This window comes from Pseudoliparis swirei, chromosome 24, assembly GCF_029220125.1.
Source record: "Pseudoliparis swirei isolate HS2019 ecotype Mariana Trench chromosome 24, NWPU_hadal_v1, whole genome shotgun sequence".
NCBI classification, from domain to species: Eukaryota; Metazoa; Chordata; class Actinopteri; order Perciformes; family Liparidae; genus Pseudoliparis; species Pseudoliparis swirei.
In genome coordinates this window covers 27,858,432-27,872,856 of record NC_079411.1, presented here as the reverse complement: position 1 = coordinate 27,872,856, position 14,425 = coordinate 27,858,432, and the positions used below count along the sequence as shown (strand labels likewise).

At 40.1% G+C, this 14,425-nt stretch overlaps 1 protein-coding gene across 2 annotated transcripts; it reads left to right on the top strand.

Moving 5' to 3' along the window:
* Window positions 1-865: 865 nt before the first annotated feature.
* On the top strand, window positions 866-13,986 carry LOC130190549 (brain acid soluble protein 1-like). Of its 2 annotated transcripts, XM_056410006.1 has the most exons (7): window positions 866-989; window positions 4,406-4,503; window positions 5,165-5,237; window positions 6,501-6,749; window positions 10,833-11,321; window positions 12,590-12,647; window positions 13,209-13,986. In XM_056410006.1, the coding sequence occupies exons 1-6, from the start codon at window positions 917-919 to the stop codon at window positions 12,634-12,636; spliced, it is 1,029 nt and encodes a 342-aa protein (XP_056265981.1). In that variant the 5' UTR covers window positions 866-916; the 3' UTR covers window positions 12,637-12,647; window positions 13,209-13,986. The 2 variants fall into 2 exon arrangements, with proteins under 2 accessions (XP_056265981.1, XP_056265982.1); XM_056410007.1 differs by lacking the exon at window positions 12,590-12,647.
* Window positions 13,987-14,425: the final 439 nt, after the last annotated feature.

Here is a 14,425-nt window from a genome sequence, read left to right as displayed (position 1 = left end):
ATCCATTAAAAAAATCCTTTAAATATAAGTTTTAAAAAATGTGTACGTTCATAAACTGATTGACGTCATCATATGATGCTGCACGCCACATATTGTAACCCCCCCCACCCAAAAAAAACTCGACCCAGATGTCATATTGATATCTTACTATAGATCAGTGGTTCTCAAATGTGTGTGTGTGCCCCCTGGTGGTACGTGAAGGCACTGCAGGGGGTACAAAAACATTTTAAATATAAGTTTTAAAAAAGTGTAAGTTCAAACTGATTGTATATATTCTATATTATTAAATCAGATACTGATGTCACAATGCTGCGTGTTACACCTATTTTTGTTTTTACCCAGAATGCTTTGCACTGGTTAGAGGGGAAACATATTATTTCACAGGATGTACATCACTATAAAATGTTTAAGAACCATTTTCTCTACATTACGTCATCCCAGTATGTAGCACATATTATAAACTGCCAAATATAAAATATACCCAGATGTTATATTGATAAGGTTACGATAGATCTAGATCATTTCAAAGACCAAGGTTTATATTATTCGTAAATCCTTCCGCGTGTATTTGTAAATCGAATATATTTGTGAATTATTCTGTGCACATTTTTTAATCTTCGTGTTTGCATTTGTTAATAATTGAGAGTGATTTAACCCCATAAACTTTGTCTATACTTGAGAATACTCACTAAAAACCCAGCACATCCAGACACGCATGTCGTTCTGCCAGTCGTCCTGCAGGGGGCGCGCTGACCTGCTCATCTTTCTTGTAAAAAAAAATTAAAATTAAAAGGGGCGTGCCCCACTGTAATCAGCGTTGCACAGCAGCTGCGTGCGACTCCTCCAACATCTTTAAAAGCTGCTGCTGCAGACGCTCCGGACACCGCGCGCTCCTTCACCTCACGACCCAGAGAAGATGTTCTGCAGACGGGCTTTGCAGCGAGTCCGGCCGCTGGCACGGAGGGCGTTCCCCCCCGGGGCCAGGCATGGTGAGTCCCCCAGGAAAGAGCTTTATGAGAGACTTCTGAGTGGAATTTAAATGGTTTAAAGTCGACGAGATGTCTCGTATTTGTTTAAACTTTGGCCATTGAATCGTTTTTTTTTAAACACAGATTGAAAAAAACGGTTTAAAGTGTAGTTACTCGCGCAGTTTTTTTTTATCGATATATTTTTTTAAAGGTATTTTTTCTTTTAAATGTGTGCATTGTGTGTGTGTGAAGGTCTCCTATAGGGATGACTTCTAGATTCATTGTGCAGGAGGGGGCGTGGCCTGCTTTGGGAACACGTCGTTCTAGCACGTTATGAAAGAGCATCACACACACACGGAGAGAAAAAAACTCTTTGCCTTTAAAGGTTTTTATAAGTTGCATCGAGTACACTTATATTATTTTTTAAATCAAAAGTATTTCAATTCGAGCTTTTTCTTTGTATTTGAAGAGTTTTTAGAACATTTTTGGCTCTTAACCCTTGTGTTGCCTTCGGGTCATTTTGACCCGATTCAATGTTTAATGTCGGTGTTCTTTCGGGAGTCAACAAACAAACATAAAGTACCTCACACTTAAACTTGGAAAACAATATTAATTCTAATAATTTTCTGGAGATTTTAATAGCTGGGGTCATATTGACCTCAAGGGTAAAATATGTTAGTAAATATAAAGGTAACAGGAGGGTTAAACATTGAATCGGGTCAAATTGACCCGAAGGCAACACAAGGGTTAAATGAATGATTTACCTTCCTGGTTACACGTTGTCCTATAGGACTTATTATGGACACACAGACGAATAATAGTTCTTAAATGGTTCTTTAAAAAGCTTTGTGGTTCTACAAAGAACCATCACATATACTGAGGAACCAGTCTTTAATTTGTGGAACCTTTATCTGTTCATTGACGAACTCTTTGAGGAAATCCTTCTTTAAAGAACCCTGGTTTGAAAGGTTCTGTGTGGAACCAGAAATGGTGCCTTAAAGATCCCTTTTTTTAAGGTTCTTTGAGACCTTTAGAGGTTATTTGAAGAACTCCTTAAGCAAACAGTTATTTAAAGAACCCTGGCTTGAAAGGTCGCCGTGGAACCAGAAATGGTTCTTCTATGGCATCACTCTGAAGAACCATCTTCGGTTCTAGATGCCACCTTCATTGTTCTGTGTGTTCGCTTAGCTGCTCTCCTGAGAATCCTATAAATAAAAAAAAGTGCATAATATCAAACAATTAAATCTAATAACTCTTTGCATCAGTTGCACCTGAGGAAAAATAAATGTTTCCTCTTTATAAAACATCGGGGAGGCTTTTCTTTTCATTTCTGACCTTCACGCCGATCATCCTCGACTTTGGAACCTGAGCATGTGGAATTTCCTCCTGAGGTCAAACTGCTGCTTCTGACTTCCTGCTCTAGAAAACTTTACTCTCAGACTGAAGACGAGCTAAATTAATTCTACCTGCACGCGTTGGTCTTCATCAATCCCCCTTTTCCTGTATCCTTGAGAACCATCTGGTTGCCCTGCAGGCCTAAATATGTAATGTCACATGTCAGCAGAGACACTTACCCAACATACGTGCGTCGTCACGGCAACCATGTTGTCTGTTGTTTCATGATATGCATGTTCCCTTTTCTTTTTGTTCTCTCTCGGACTTGAACCTCACTGCAGGATTAACCGATTACCTGTATAAATAACCTGTACGTGGCCTTGTGCCGTGTCACGGGTATTAAAGGACTTACTGCTACAGCGTCTCTGCAGCCACAACACAACAATATCCAGGCTTTAAAAAAATAAATAAAGATGTTATCACCTGTCATTTAGTAGAACTACCTTTTTTTATTTTTTATATGTAGCTGCAGCCGGTTAATTTAGCTTAGCATAAATATTGGAAAAAAGGGATAATTGGTTTTAAAATCTCCTGAGGAGCTCCATAATTCCATGTGGTGTATCGGTAGCTCGGTTACTGCTTTAAGGCCAAGTTATAAAACTATAATTTGCTATTTCTAAACTTTTTTTTCTCATTTAAACAAACAAAGAGGAATGCATGCTATAGTCGACGGAGCCGGGGCGTCTAGTTTCCTGCCCGACTAGTTTCACAGTTGTTGGTTCATGCTAAGCTAGCTGCCTCCCGTTGTGTGTCAGATGAGAGTTGGTTCCTAACTTTTCATTGACAAAAAAAAGAAGCAACACACTGTTTATGATCTAGGAAAATTCTCGCTGTGTGTGATGGGAAGAGATTAGGCTGTTTTTTCTTTTTACAACCTCTGCATGCACCACTGGCAATCCTTTAAACTCCAGCAAATCTCTTCATGACCCACAGCCTGCCATACTGCAACTGAAAAGCAACTCAAATAGATGGAAGATAATAATAAATGAGGAGTTCAATTCAGTTTATTTGTATAGCCCAATATAAAAAATTTGTCTCGGAGTGCTTTACAATCTGTACACATAGACATCCCTGCCCCAAAACCTCACATCGGATCAGGAAAAACTCCCAAATAACCCTTCAGGGGGAAAAAAAGTGAAGAAACCTTCAGGAGAGAACAGAGGAGGATCCCTCTCCAGGATGGACAGATGCAATAGATGTCATGTGACCAGAAGGACAGATTAGAGTTAAAATACATTCAATGAATGTGACAGAGTGTATGAATAGTTCATAGTAGGCATATTCCACGATGGAGACCTCCACGATCCATCAGGCAGATGGCGGTGGGGAGGAGGAGTGGGCGGAGTCTCAACAGGACAGTGGCGTAGTCATGAGCAGGAATTCCACGACCCAGACGATCCATCAGGCAGATAGGATCTATGCCGTCTCATAGGGTCCGATGACCCCATGAGACGTAAAGTCAAAAGGACTCCGGGGAGAAAGCAGAGTTAGTAACGTGTGATTGAGAGATGAAAATTCATCCCTAAGGAGAGAAAAAAGAGGAGATAGGTACTCAGTGCATCCTGAGTTACTGAGGATCTGAAATGCGTCAGAGTAATTAATGACTTCAAGCCCACTGGATATTTAAGGTTTTGTTTTCTAGGGTCACATCTGAGATCGTGAAGCAGGGAGAGTTTAAATTGTGTGTTTTTAGATTTAATAGAAGTGATGATTTGCTGCTTGGCTGCTGTAAATCGTTCCGTCTCCTCTGCTGTAAGGTGCCAGAGCTCCTGTGTAACTGGATTAAGGGATGGAGACGTGTTGACGCAGCCAGAACGCACTGCTTTGTTTATGCCGAGTCTAAACTCAGATTTCCTGAATAAAATGCAACACAAATCAAATGTTTATAACTATTTGCTCATTTAGGATCTCATAACGCCAAAGAACCCAATGGTCTGTTCAATAAAGGGCCACCGGACTAGAGTTTAATGTACATTTCAGTCGCTGTGATCGTCTTTGCGGTCCAGTTTCCCCTCCAACGCTGTACTTCTGTCTCCCGGCAGCCCCCGGGCGCCACATGTCCTTCGGGGTCCCGAGTAGCTCCAGCAACCTGGCATACGTGGTCCTGGGTGGAGGAGGCCTCACTGCTGCAGTGGTTTATGTGAGTGTCTGTTACTCCCTACGTAACCTCCAGCTCTGGCCTAACCTTCAAGACCGGAAGGGCCTTGAACCTGCATTCTTCCTAATGGCCACCAGGGGGAGACTCGCCTGATTGCAACATGTACAATGTAGTTAAAAAAAGTAAAACACAACAAAAACAAGGTTGTGTTTTTTTTTATCTTGCAACTTGTACTCTTCTCTAAGTGTATTTTAAATTCCTAAAAAGTAAATTGCGATATTCTTAAGCAAATAAAATGTTCATTTGCACGAAAAATTGCCAACATTTTGAACTTGCAGGCTTAAAAATGTCAGTCCGTAAACAAATGAGTGACTACATTCCCTTCTTGTATAGACGCTCTATGATTATGATAGTATAACTTAGACGATGTTTAATGGAAAATTAATTCCATTCTTTAAAAAGAGTAACAACTGATTGCACAGAGTAGATTACGTTAATGTGAGATTGTAATTCCAAAGGAATTTAATAGATTAGTCGGAATGTAAAATGTTTTAATAGGCTTGCAGTTCTATAGTAGCAGCTCTATGGACTATACTGTGTCGCAGCGTGCAGGCCGGACACTAAATGGACTTGGAGCCTCTCATATTGGGCATTTTTGTAATGCTGGCATGTAGTAATTGTGTATTTTGCTCTTTTCTCTCAGGCCTACAAGACGGTGCGCGGGGACAGCGAGCCCCACGAGGACCGACTCGCCAGCATGGCCCCGGCAGACGAGGGTCAGTGACGCGCTCAAATAATCCCACCGGAAGGACAATTTCTTTTTTGCATTTTCTATTGCGTAATATAGTTTGGGCGCGTCTATAGTGAACTAATTATACTGGATGAGAATCGACGGCCGCAACAGGACGACAACCGTTTCTGATGAGCGGCTGACATTTTACAAATCGTCATTAAACGCTAATACGTGCATCATCTGGCGCGTTCTGGCAAATGGAAGCGCTAAAAAAACAAAACTACAAGATATCTGTGCGTTTCCTCGCCACCGCCCAAACCATCGGCCGCGGTAGAACGATCCCGCTCAATGGATCCATCTCGCCCGTCTGGTCGCATTTCTGTCTGCAAGTCATTTGTCTAGTCAGCCGGTTTGAGAGACGATGGCGCCGCGCCCGGAGCCGCCGGCGAGCCCGTGATGCGGGATGAGCAGCGTCTGGTTCAGATGTGTACGTGCAGCCAGTGTGTTGTGCTGTGTGTGTGTGTGTGTGTGTGTGTTTGTTCTCAGGCTTTTTGAACTGGCCAGAGCTCGCGTTATGTAATCGAGCTAAAAGAAATGTCCCAGAAACCTCTTGATGCGCATGGTGACGGTAATTTAAATAGATTGCGCCCGAGGATCGTATCGTCTCAACAAGTTTAATTACAGATGTTTAGTGTGCAGAGCACAAGGTGGGCGGTTAAAAAAAAATATATATATGTATACTAGATGTTGGTGTTGGGGCAGCTTAAGTATAAAAATTGCATCAGTTGCTAATTAAACAAACTATTTCATAGAATAACCCTCCATAAAATGGTTTTATTTTTGTAATTGAACTGGTTGTTGTCACTGTAAAAGAAGAAAATTCTCCTTTTTTTTTTTTTTTTACGGATCTGTAAAAATATATATATAATCTTCAGTTATTTAGACTAACTTCCTCAGGTCATCTTTTATATTTCTGTTCTGATTCAGCGTTATCCTTCACTTGACTCTGGCGTTTTATCTTTTTTTGATCTTGAATGCCTAAGCGTTTGACCTTTGACCCGACGGCGTGCTACCCGTTGGCAGGAGTCGGTCGCCGTTTATCAGCCGGCGTCCTCGTCTGTACTCCTCGTTCTCGTGAAGCGCCATCAGTCGCCACCCGAGGACGCGTTCAATTCAAAGTCCGCTTCTCGCAAAGCGCGGTCAAACTACCCGGATGGGACTTGATCCTCCCACTTTACCCAGAATGCATCAGAGCAGTTTGAACTTTAATAGTATTTAGATGCTAATGACCTCTTTTGCTCTGCAGCCTCAGAAGTAGCGGCTCCTGAAGCCGACCCGGTGGTGGTGGAGCAGGTGGAGGAGGCGGCGCCGGCCCCCGAGGTCGTCGCCGAGTCGGCCCCCGCCGTTGCGGAACCTGAAGCCGAGGCCGTCGCGGAACCCGTTGTCGAGTCTGAGGCTGCAGAGGTGGAGGCCGCTCCGGCTGCAGAGGTAGAGGCCGTTCCAGTCTCGGAGGAGGAGGTCGTCGTCGTCTCAGAGGCTCCTGCAGAGGCCCCTGGTACGGCAGTAGTAGATGAAGCCCCTCCCCCTCCTGCTCCCGCCGCCGAAGCAGAGACCGCCCCCGAGGCCGACGTGGGCCCTGCTGCTGAGCTGGCTGCGTAACGCTGCCTAGAATCCCTAAAGCAGCTGGAGTTGGTCGTGCCGTGTCCCACCTCTGAGCCCAGGGAGGAACAAAGGACTCATGAAACCCTATTTTGATAAAGTGGGTCACTCTCTTCTGGTTGTTTTAATGAATGCCAGCTAGGGGTTCATCAGTCCAGGTTTTTGGGTCTCTCCCTCACCTCAACCCTCCACACCTGAACCACATTTGGTCTTGGGCTGTCTTTTAAGATTCAGTTTGGAAAATTCCATTTCTATAGGCGTTTTGTTGTTGTATAACCAGAGCAAATCTAAATGGTTTGTCTGCTGTACAGTTACGAGTGTTGGGGATAAAAGGGATGAAACTGAGCTGGTGGCTAATGTTCGATGTGCCTTGTTTTTTGTTTTTTCTTTTTAAAAGCAACGGCCTCCTGTTTCTTTGCCTTATCGAAATGTCAGCCCGGCGAATGAATGTCGGCCATCTCGATGTGTCGCGTCAACGTTTGCACTCTGTTGTCTTCGGCTCACTTCCCGCTCTGAATCATTGCTTCGCTTTAGTCTGGAAACCGTCGAGATGGAACAAAGTCATGTGACCAAAAACCAGTTTGCTCTGTTCCTGGTTGCAGCTCTTGTCTAGTTGTCTTTAGCATTTTCCTTATGAGAATATATATATATATATATATTCATTCTTTACACATTCAAATACTTTGACAGTTTTCCTAGCCGTTTAGCTAAGGTTTTTTTGGGTGTGTTACATTTACTTCTCCCGTTTCTTTGTCAATGTGAAGTCTTTCAGCAAAAACACTACTAGTCATTTTATTGTCGTTGAGCACGTTGCCGTTATGACTCATGCGGGTTTTCAAAGAATAAAACGTCACTGGATGAGGAGCGTCTCGATATTATTGCGTTTGTGCTCTCAGGGTGAAACTTTATTTATTTGCATTGCTCAAAAATGATGAGCGTGTAGAATAACTGGTTCAGATCAATTCCGCTTGGCTGCAGCGGCTTGTTTTGATGTTGTAAATATCGTAGCTAGTCAATTGTAGCTGTAGAATTGTTTAAATTCCCCGGATGACTCCTGTGCTGTGTTCATGCTCTCAGCTGAAGACTGAGAAACGACAAACGCAATCCTGCCTCTCAGGATATCGTTTGTTGGAAATGAAACGTGGCTCATGATCAGGGCCGGAGTGGGGCCACTTTTCAGCCCGGGAATTTCAGGCTCAAGACCAGCCCACTTTTTTCATGGTATAGTGGAAATTGGATAAATGAAGCAACAGTTCAGCTCTTACTATCCTGTAGTTCTTTTATTAATACCATGGTCCAACAAATAATGTAACGGTTAAATACAACAATAATAATCCACTTAAGATGAGAAGTTAACAAAAAATATGCACAACATTAAAAAAGGCAGAAGGGCGTAGCAGGGGTGTCAGGCTCAGATTAGGCAGTAGGCCAGATTTGTTGGAGTGAGACCTCATGGGGGCCGTCATTGTCATGGTCATTGTCATGGTCATTATCATGGTCATTGTTATGGTCATTATCATTGTTCTGCATGAGTATTATATAGTGGTGATTTACTCCTTTACTACACCCACTTCTGAGTAAACAATGCATATTGGTTCATCAAGTACTGTACCGCTCTTTCTTAGAATATATAACTTTAATTCATATAGTGTCCTCTGTTATCCTCTCTACCTGTCCCTGTCGTCATGGCCTCCTCATTGCAAATGTCGGGCTCATCATTTTCAGCAGGAGACTGTCTTATCTGCTTGAAGCTACAAATAAAAATTAAGTCATATTACTGCATACTTCAATATAAATATCAATAGTAGGCTATATATCAATATTTGTATAATATTTGCAAAGTCTATGGATCGCCATATTTTGGGTGATATAAAAGGCTAATATTGTAATTCAATTTAATATTTTGCTTGGGAATAGGTTGACAACGCTACAATGATATTAATCAAGGCTACAACGTTAGCCGAATAGTTATGTTGCTAATCATTAGGCCTTTGTCTCTCTTTACCAGTTGCCACTTGTGTTTATCCTCTTGAAAATAAATCTGTAAGCTTGGCACATTTGGCAGCATCCTCCTCCAATGCCTTTTTTTTCTCAACCTGGCTTTTCAGCCCCTCCTGCCCTCTTCCTCCCGTCCTCCTCCCTGATGCGCGTTGCGGTCGGGCCGGCCCAGCTATCCGTAGCTGAGAAAACTTTTGGAAAAAGGACCGAACCAACTCTATTTGAAGAGGAGAACTTCCTCGGTGGTGTATGTGCGAGGAAGTTCACCCCTCCAAAATAGAGTTGGTTGAGTTCCATAATGGACTGAACCAACTCTATTATTTGGGAGGGGTGAACTTCCTCGCATGGTACAACCCATGCAGAGGCTGCGGTGTCAGAATGCTGAACTTGTGTAGCCCACTTTAAGAGAAGATGGACTAACCTGACAAATGTCAACAAATAAAATTCTCGACCGGCCCAGAAATGAAGCGGCCCACCGGGAACTCTCCCGATTACCCACCCCGGGCCTGCTCATGATCATGTTATTATGTTATATAGCCTTTTTCCTCAAGCGTTTATAACATTATTTTACAGTATACAATCTAATTAATCCAGACTCACAATCTCAGTTGTCTGCAACTATGTCAAACAAGGTTTTATTCAGCTACTAAGTCCTAGTATGCTATCAGTGTGTATCATTTCAAAAATTCTATATTTTAAACATTTTTTTTAAAAATTATCTTTGAAACTTTTAAAATATCTTTTTTTAAATGATCTTTTATCTTCAAGAAAAGTAAACACATTTTTTAATCTTTTTTAAATGATATCTTTTTAAAAATTAAACCTTTTTTCTTTAAAAAAAACAAACTCTTATTTTAATATATTAAATATAAAGAAAACGTGTTCTCTTTAAATACAATATTAAAATAATACATTTTAATTTTTAAAATAGTTTATCTTTAAAATAAAAATTGCAGAAAAGGGCTGCAGGCAGCACTCTGCAAGACGGTGATAAAACGGGTCCGGCTCAAGAGAGCTTCCCCATATGCAGTCTTAACACTTTCTTTTCTCAAACTTCTGATGTGTTTTTGGCTTTTGATCAGAGTCCTGATTAAGTTCAGTGACATGCCATCTCAGACTAATCCTAGATTACTCTGCTTGTTTTAGGGCGTCCTGTTGGATGACAGACGGGATCAATCCAAGGCTTTTTACCAAATCAAATTTCACAACTAAATAATTTGAGCGTTGAATTGGGAACTGCTTTATTCAAAATGTCCATTTATGGTTCATATCTAAAGGACTTGAGGCTTTTCAATCAAAGAATTTCACTCCAATAGTTCACACTTTAAAAAGGTTCCACCAGCAGAGGAGCATGAACTGAGCGCCGGGTCTCCTGTAGAGTGTTTCCTGAACCTGTGTAGACGATAAACAATAGAGAACAAGGTAAGTGAGAAAAATACTGTTTATACCAAGTTAAGTGCAATGACCTGTGTTCAGTTACATGAGCTGAAATCCTAAATGAGGGAATTGATGCAAACAACTATTTTGATTGTTTGTTACTCTGGCATTAAAGACAAAGTCCTCAAAGATGTTACATTTATAATTATTTAAACAAAAGTAGAAAAACCTCACATGGAATTGCTGGTTCCAGTAATTTGTTGCCATTTTTATTTGTTATTAAATAACTTGAGCCAGATCATTTATGGTCAAAATTGTCGCAGATACTTTTTCTTCTGTCTTAAATTAATCTAATCTTCTTAAATTGTCGTAAAATAGTCGAGTACCTATCCAGTCATTCTTTGAATGCCTTCTATATATATATATTCTTTTAAATATTTAAATATATATATATATATATTTTTAAGTCTTTTTATATATATATATATATATATAAACAAATTTGACTGCTCGTGTAACTGAAAGTTAGGAGCTGTTGTAAATGTGTGAACTTCTAGTCTACGTTGGATTTAAAATCTCTCCGCTAATACTTCCTGTCCTCCAGAGTCGATGCCAGATCGGCTCTTGGCCCTGAAGCTCTTGGCCGGCTCTCCAGTTGAGATGGCGGCGGCTTCTGTTGGGGACACGAGTCTGGGGAGAGCTGTGGCCGATGGGAAAAGTTTGGACTTCACGCCGGAGGCGGTGGAGCCAGAAGGTCTGGAAGCGACCACAAAGATGGCGGCTGAAGAAGAAGAGGCCTCTGCCCCAAAGGAGGAGAAGGTTGTAGAAGAAGAGGCCTCTGCCCCAGAGGAGGAGGTGGAGGAGCTGGTAGTAGAAGAGGCCTCGCCTCAGCCGGCGGCCGCCTCCTCCGGGTCGGACCTACAGGTCCTGGCAGCCGCTGGACCAGAAGCTGAAGCTCCATCATCAGCAGCAGCAGTGGAGGTGGAGGTGGAGGTGGAGGTGGTGGCGCCACCTGCTGCTTCGGGAGTGCAGTGCGCCGGAGAGGAAGTTGTGGATATAATAAAGGAGGTGGAGGAGCTGGTGGAGGGACAAAGTAAGAACCTACAGAGCGACACGCAGGTCAAATCCCTCCTCTAGTTTAATCTATTATACGCATCTACTATTATTACTGCATAATAGCTTTATTATTATTGTCTTCATGATAAAGAATGGAAATAGCTGTATAGAAAGAGCCTAGAATTACACCCACAGTTTCAACTGTTATCCTGTTAGACATATAGAATACTTACATAAGTGAATAAGGTAAGTATAGTCTAGGGTAAAGAAAGGAATATTTTAATTTTTTGCCAAATAGAGAAAATAGTCACTTGTTTTTTTGCGCACATTAGTGACAATTTCAGATGATAAATGTCCGCACAATAAATCTCAGACACAACAGACGTATAATAATAGAATAGTAAGATACAAATATAAAATGTAATTAAATTTAAATTAAAAATAGAAAACAGAGATATCGTCACCTTCCTAAAATAATGTCATTTTTTGACCATTTTTAGTGTTGTTGCCTAAATCATCTTGTGATTCTACCCCTGTAGTATTAATATATCACAATATCATATAGAGATCAATATGTCGTCACGTTTTTTGTGTTTTCTGAAAAATCTATAAAAATGACCTCGGCCATTATTTTAAGAAGGTGACGAAATATATCTAAGATTATTGGCTATTTGGATTATTAGTAAGAATATAGGGATGTAGTTACTACTTGATTTCCAAAAATTACTTTATTATTACTAACGTTCTCACCTGTGCCTTTCCTGCTGTGAGAAACTTTAATTGAAGTAAAGGCAGATGAGGATTCTTCTCCTACTTCGCTGAGTATATAACAAATATCATCTTTAAAAAAGTGAATGATTCATATCTAAAAAAAAAGAAAAGTGTTAGTGTTTTAGAGAGCTACACAACAAGTTCAACCTATTTTGATCTTCATCTTTAATGACGGCTGCAGCAGGACCTACATCTTTATATTAAAGATGTTCAGTTGGAAATCTCTCTTATTAAAGGACTATTTGTGGTTTATGAAGAACACCTGGATAATTATGATCAAACATAAAGACTGAGCTTGCATCACATGTTAAAACATTTGAAATATATCTATAACATTGTTGGCTATTTGGATTCCGGGTAAGAATATAGGGATGTAATTACTACTTGATTTCTATATTACAAAAAATCTGAATAGTTGAGCATCACATCAACAATAGAGGACACAATGTGGCTAAATTTACATCTCTTCAGTCTTACCGTTAAAATATATATAAATAATCTGAGTCTTCTCTGTATTTCTGCCTATATCCACAGAGCCAGCGGTGTCTATCTGGACAGTAAAAAGCTGCTCAGTGATGTAATAGTTCAGAAGGTAAACAGCACAGCTAGAGCTGTCTGAGTAGAGCTAGAGGAGATAGAACGGACATCTTCAGGATGTTATTCTCAGGTGGCCACATGTTACCATTTTTGAAGGTTCTCTGAGACACCTTTATGGGTTCTTTGAAGAACTCTTAAAAGAAATGATTCTTTAAAGAACTTTGGTTTGAAAGGTTCTTTGTGGAACCGGAAACGGTGCCTTAAAGAACCATTTTTTAAGGTTCTTCAGCACCTTTATAGGTTCTTTGAAGAACTATTTGAGGAAATGGTTCTTTAAAGAACCCTGGTTTGAAAGGTTCTTTGTGGAACCGGAAACGGTGCCTTAAAGAACCATGTTTTTAAGGTTCTTTGAAGAACTATTTGAGGAAATCGTTCTTTAAATAACCCTCTTTTGAATGGTTCTTCTATGTCATCACTCTGAAGACCCATTTTCAGCTCCAGATGCCACCTCCATGTTCCTGTTTGTACTTGTTTAAACTCTATATGCATGTTAGTTAGTAATGTTCACTAATTGTACCCATTTCCATATAAACTGTGTTGTGCTTGTTGGTTTCAGCCTCAGAGGCTCTGGTGGCGGTGGCGGCCCAGTCGTGACGTGTCGGACAGAACCTTCCAGAACACGAGGGAAGCTGGTCCATAGCGATGTGTCCTTTTTATTGTCTTCAAAGGTGTTTTTTTAATGTTTCCTATCTTCTTTAGCATTTGTGAAATGACTCCCATGATCTCTCTTGTCCTCTAGGTGTCCCTGTAGCAAAGCTTTACTTTTTAAGCTTTATATTTATGTATGTGTTGTTTCTGATGTAGTGGAAAGGGGTTTGTTGTTTATGTAATGTCGTAATATATTTATTTTCATAGATATAATCAATTTAACAATATCGACCAACCAAGATTGCACAAGGATTTTTTTTAAATGGGGGATTAGTTAATTCGATTAGTTGGGTGCAGACATGAATGACTAGTGGTTTAAGAGATTACGCTGTCATTGTGTTGCTAATTTGAAAGTGAAATCATGACATAAAATACTAGTTACACATATTGCACCTATGCTTATATTTTGCTTTTAAAATTGACTTTAACTGATAGTAACGATAGTGTATCTATATATTGGTATTTATCCATGTTCTTCTTCTTCTTATTTTTTAGATAATTGTACCTTTTGCAACAAAGTGAGGATATACATGATGTACAGGTTAATTTATCATCATTATTATACATCAATTAAAAATATAACGACATATTAAATAGTGCATATACCTGTTTGTATTTAGTTAAGTATAATGTGCATCATGTGTTCATGCAAACATTTGAAATAAAGGGATGTACAAACAATTCAACTCAAGTTTTGCTGTGTATGACATGTGTTATTAATCAACATATTTTGTTTGCACTGTGCTATCGTGAATGTCAGTGCAACACTTGGTGGAGACTGGAGACTGTTTAACTGTTTATTGGATCATTTGTCCAAATGGGATACGGATGTTTTTTTGGGATACAAATCTTTGGATTCAAGATTCATGTTTTTATTTGCTATTTGTGCCTATAGACAAACAGTCCAGTCACATTTTAAATCTAGTGCAGGGCTCTCCGAGTCAACATTTTAGAAATAACACTATAATAATAATAAAAAAATAACAAATATACAAAAACACTATCCAGAAGGTAGTAATATGTATAAGAACAAGAAAGGTGCTTGTTAAAAAACAAACAAAAAATAAACACGACAAAATGAATTCTTAATAAAAACGACTAATGGATTTTATATTTTATTTAAAA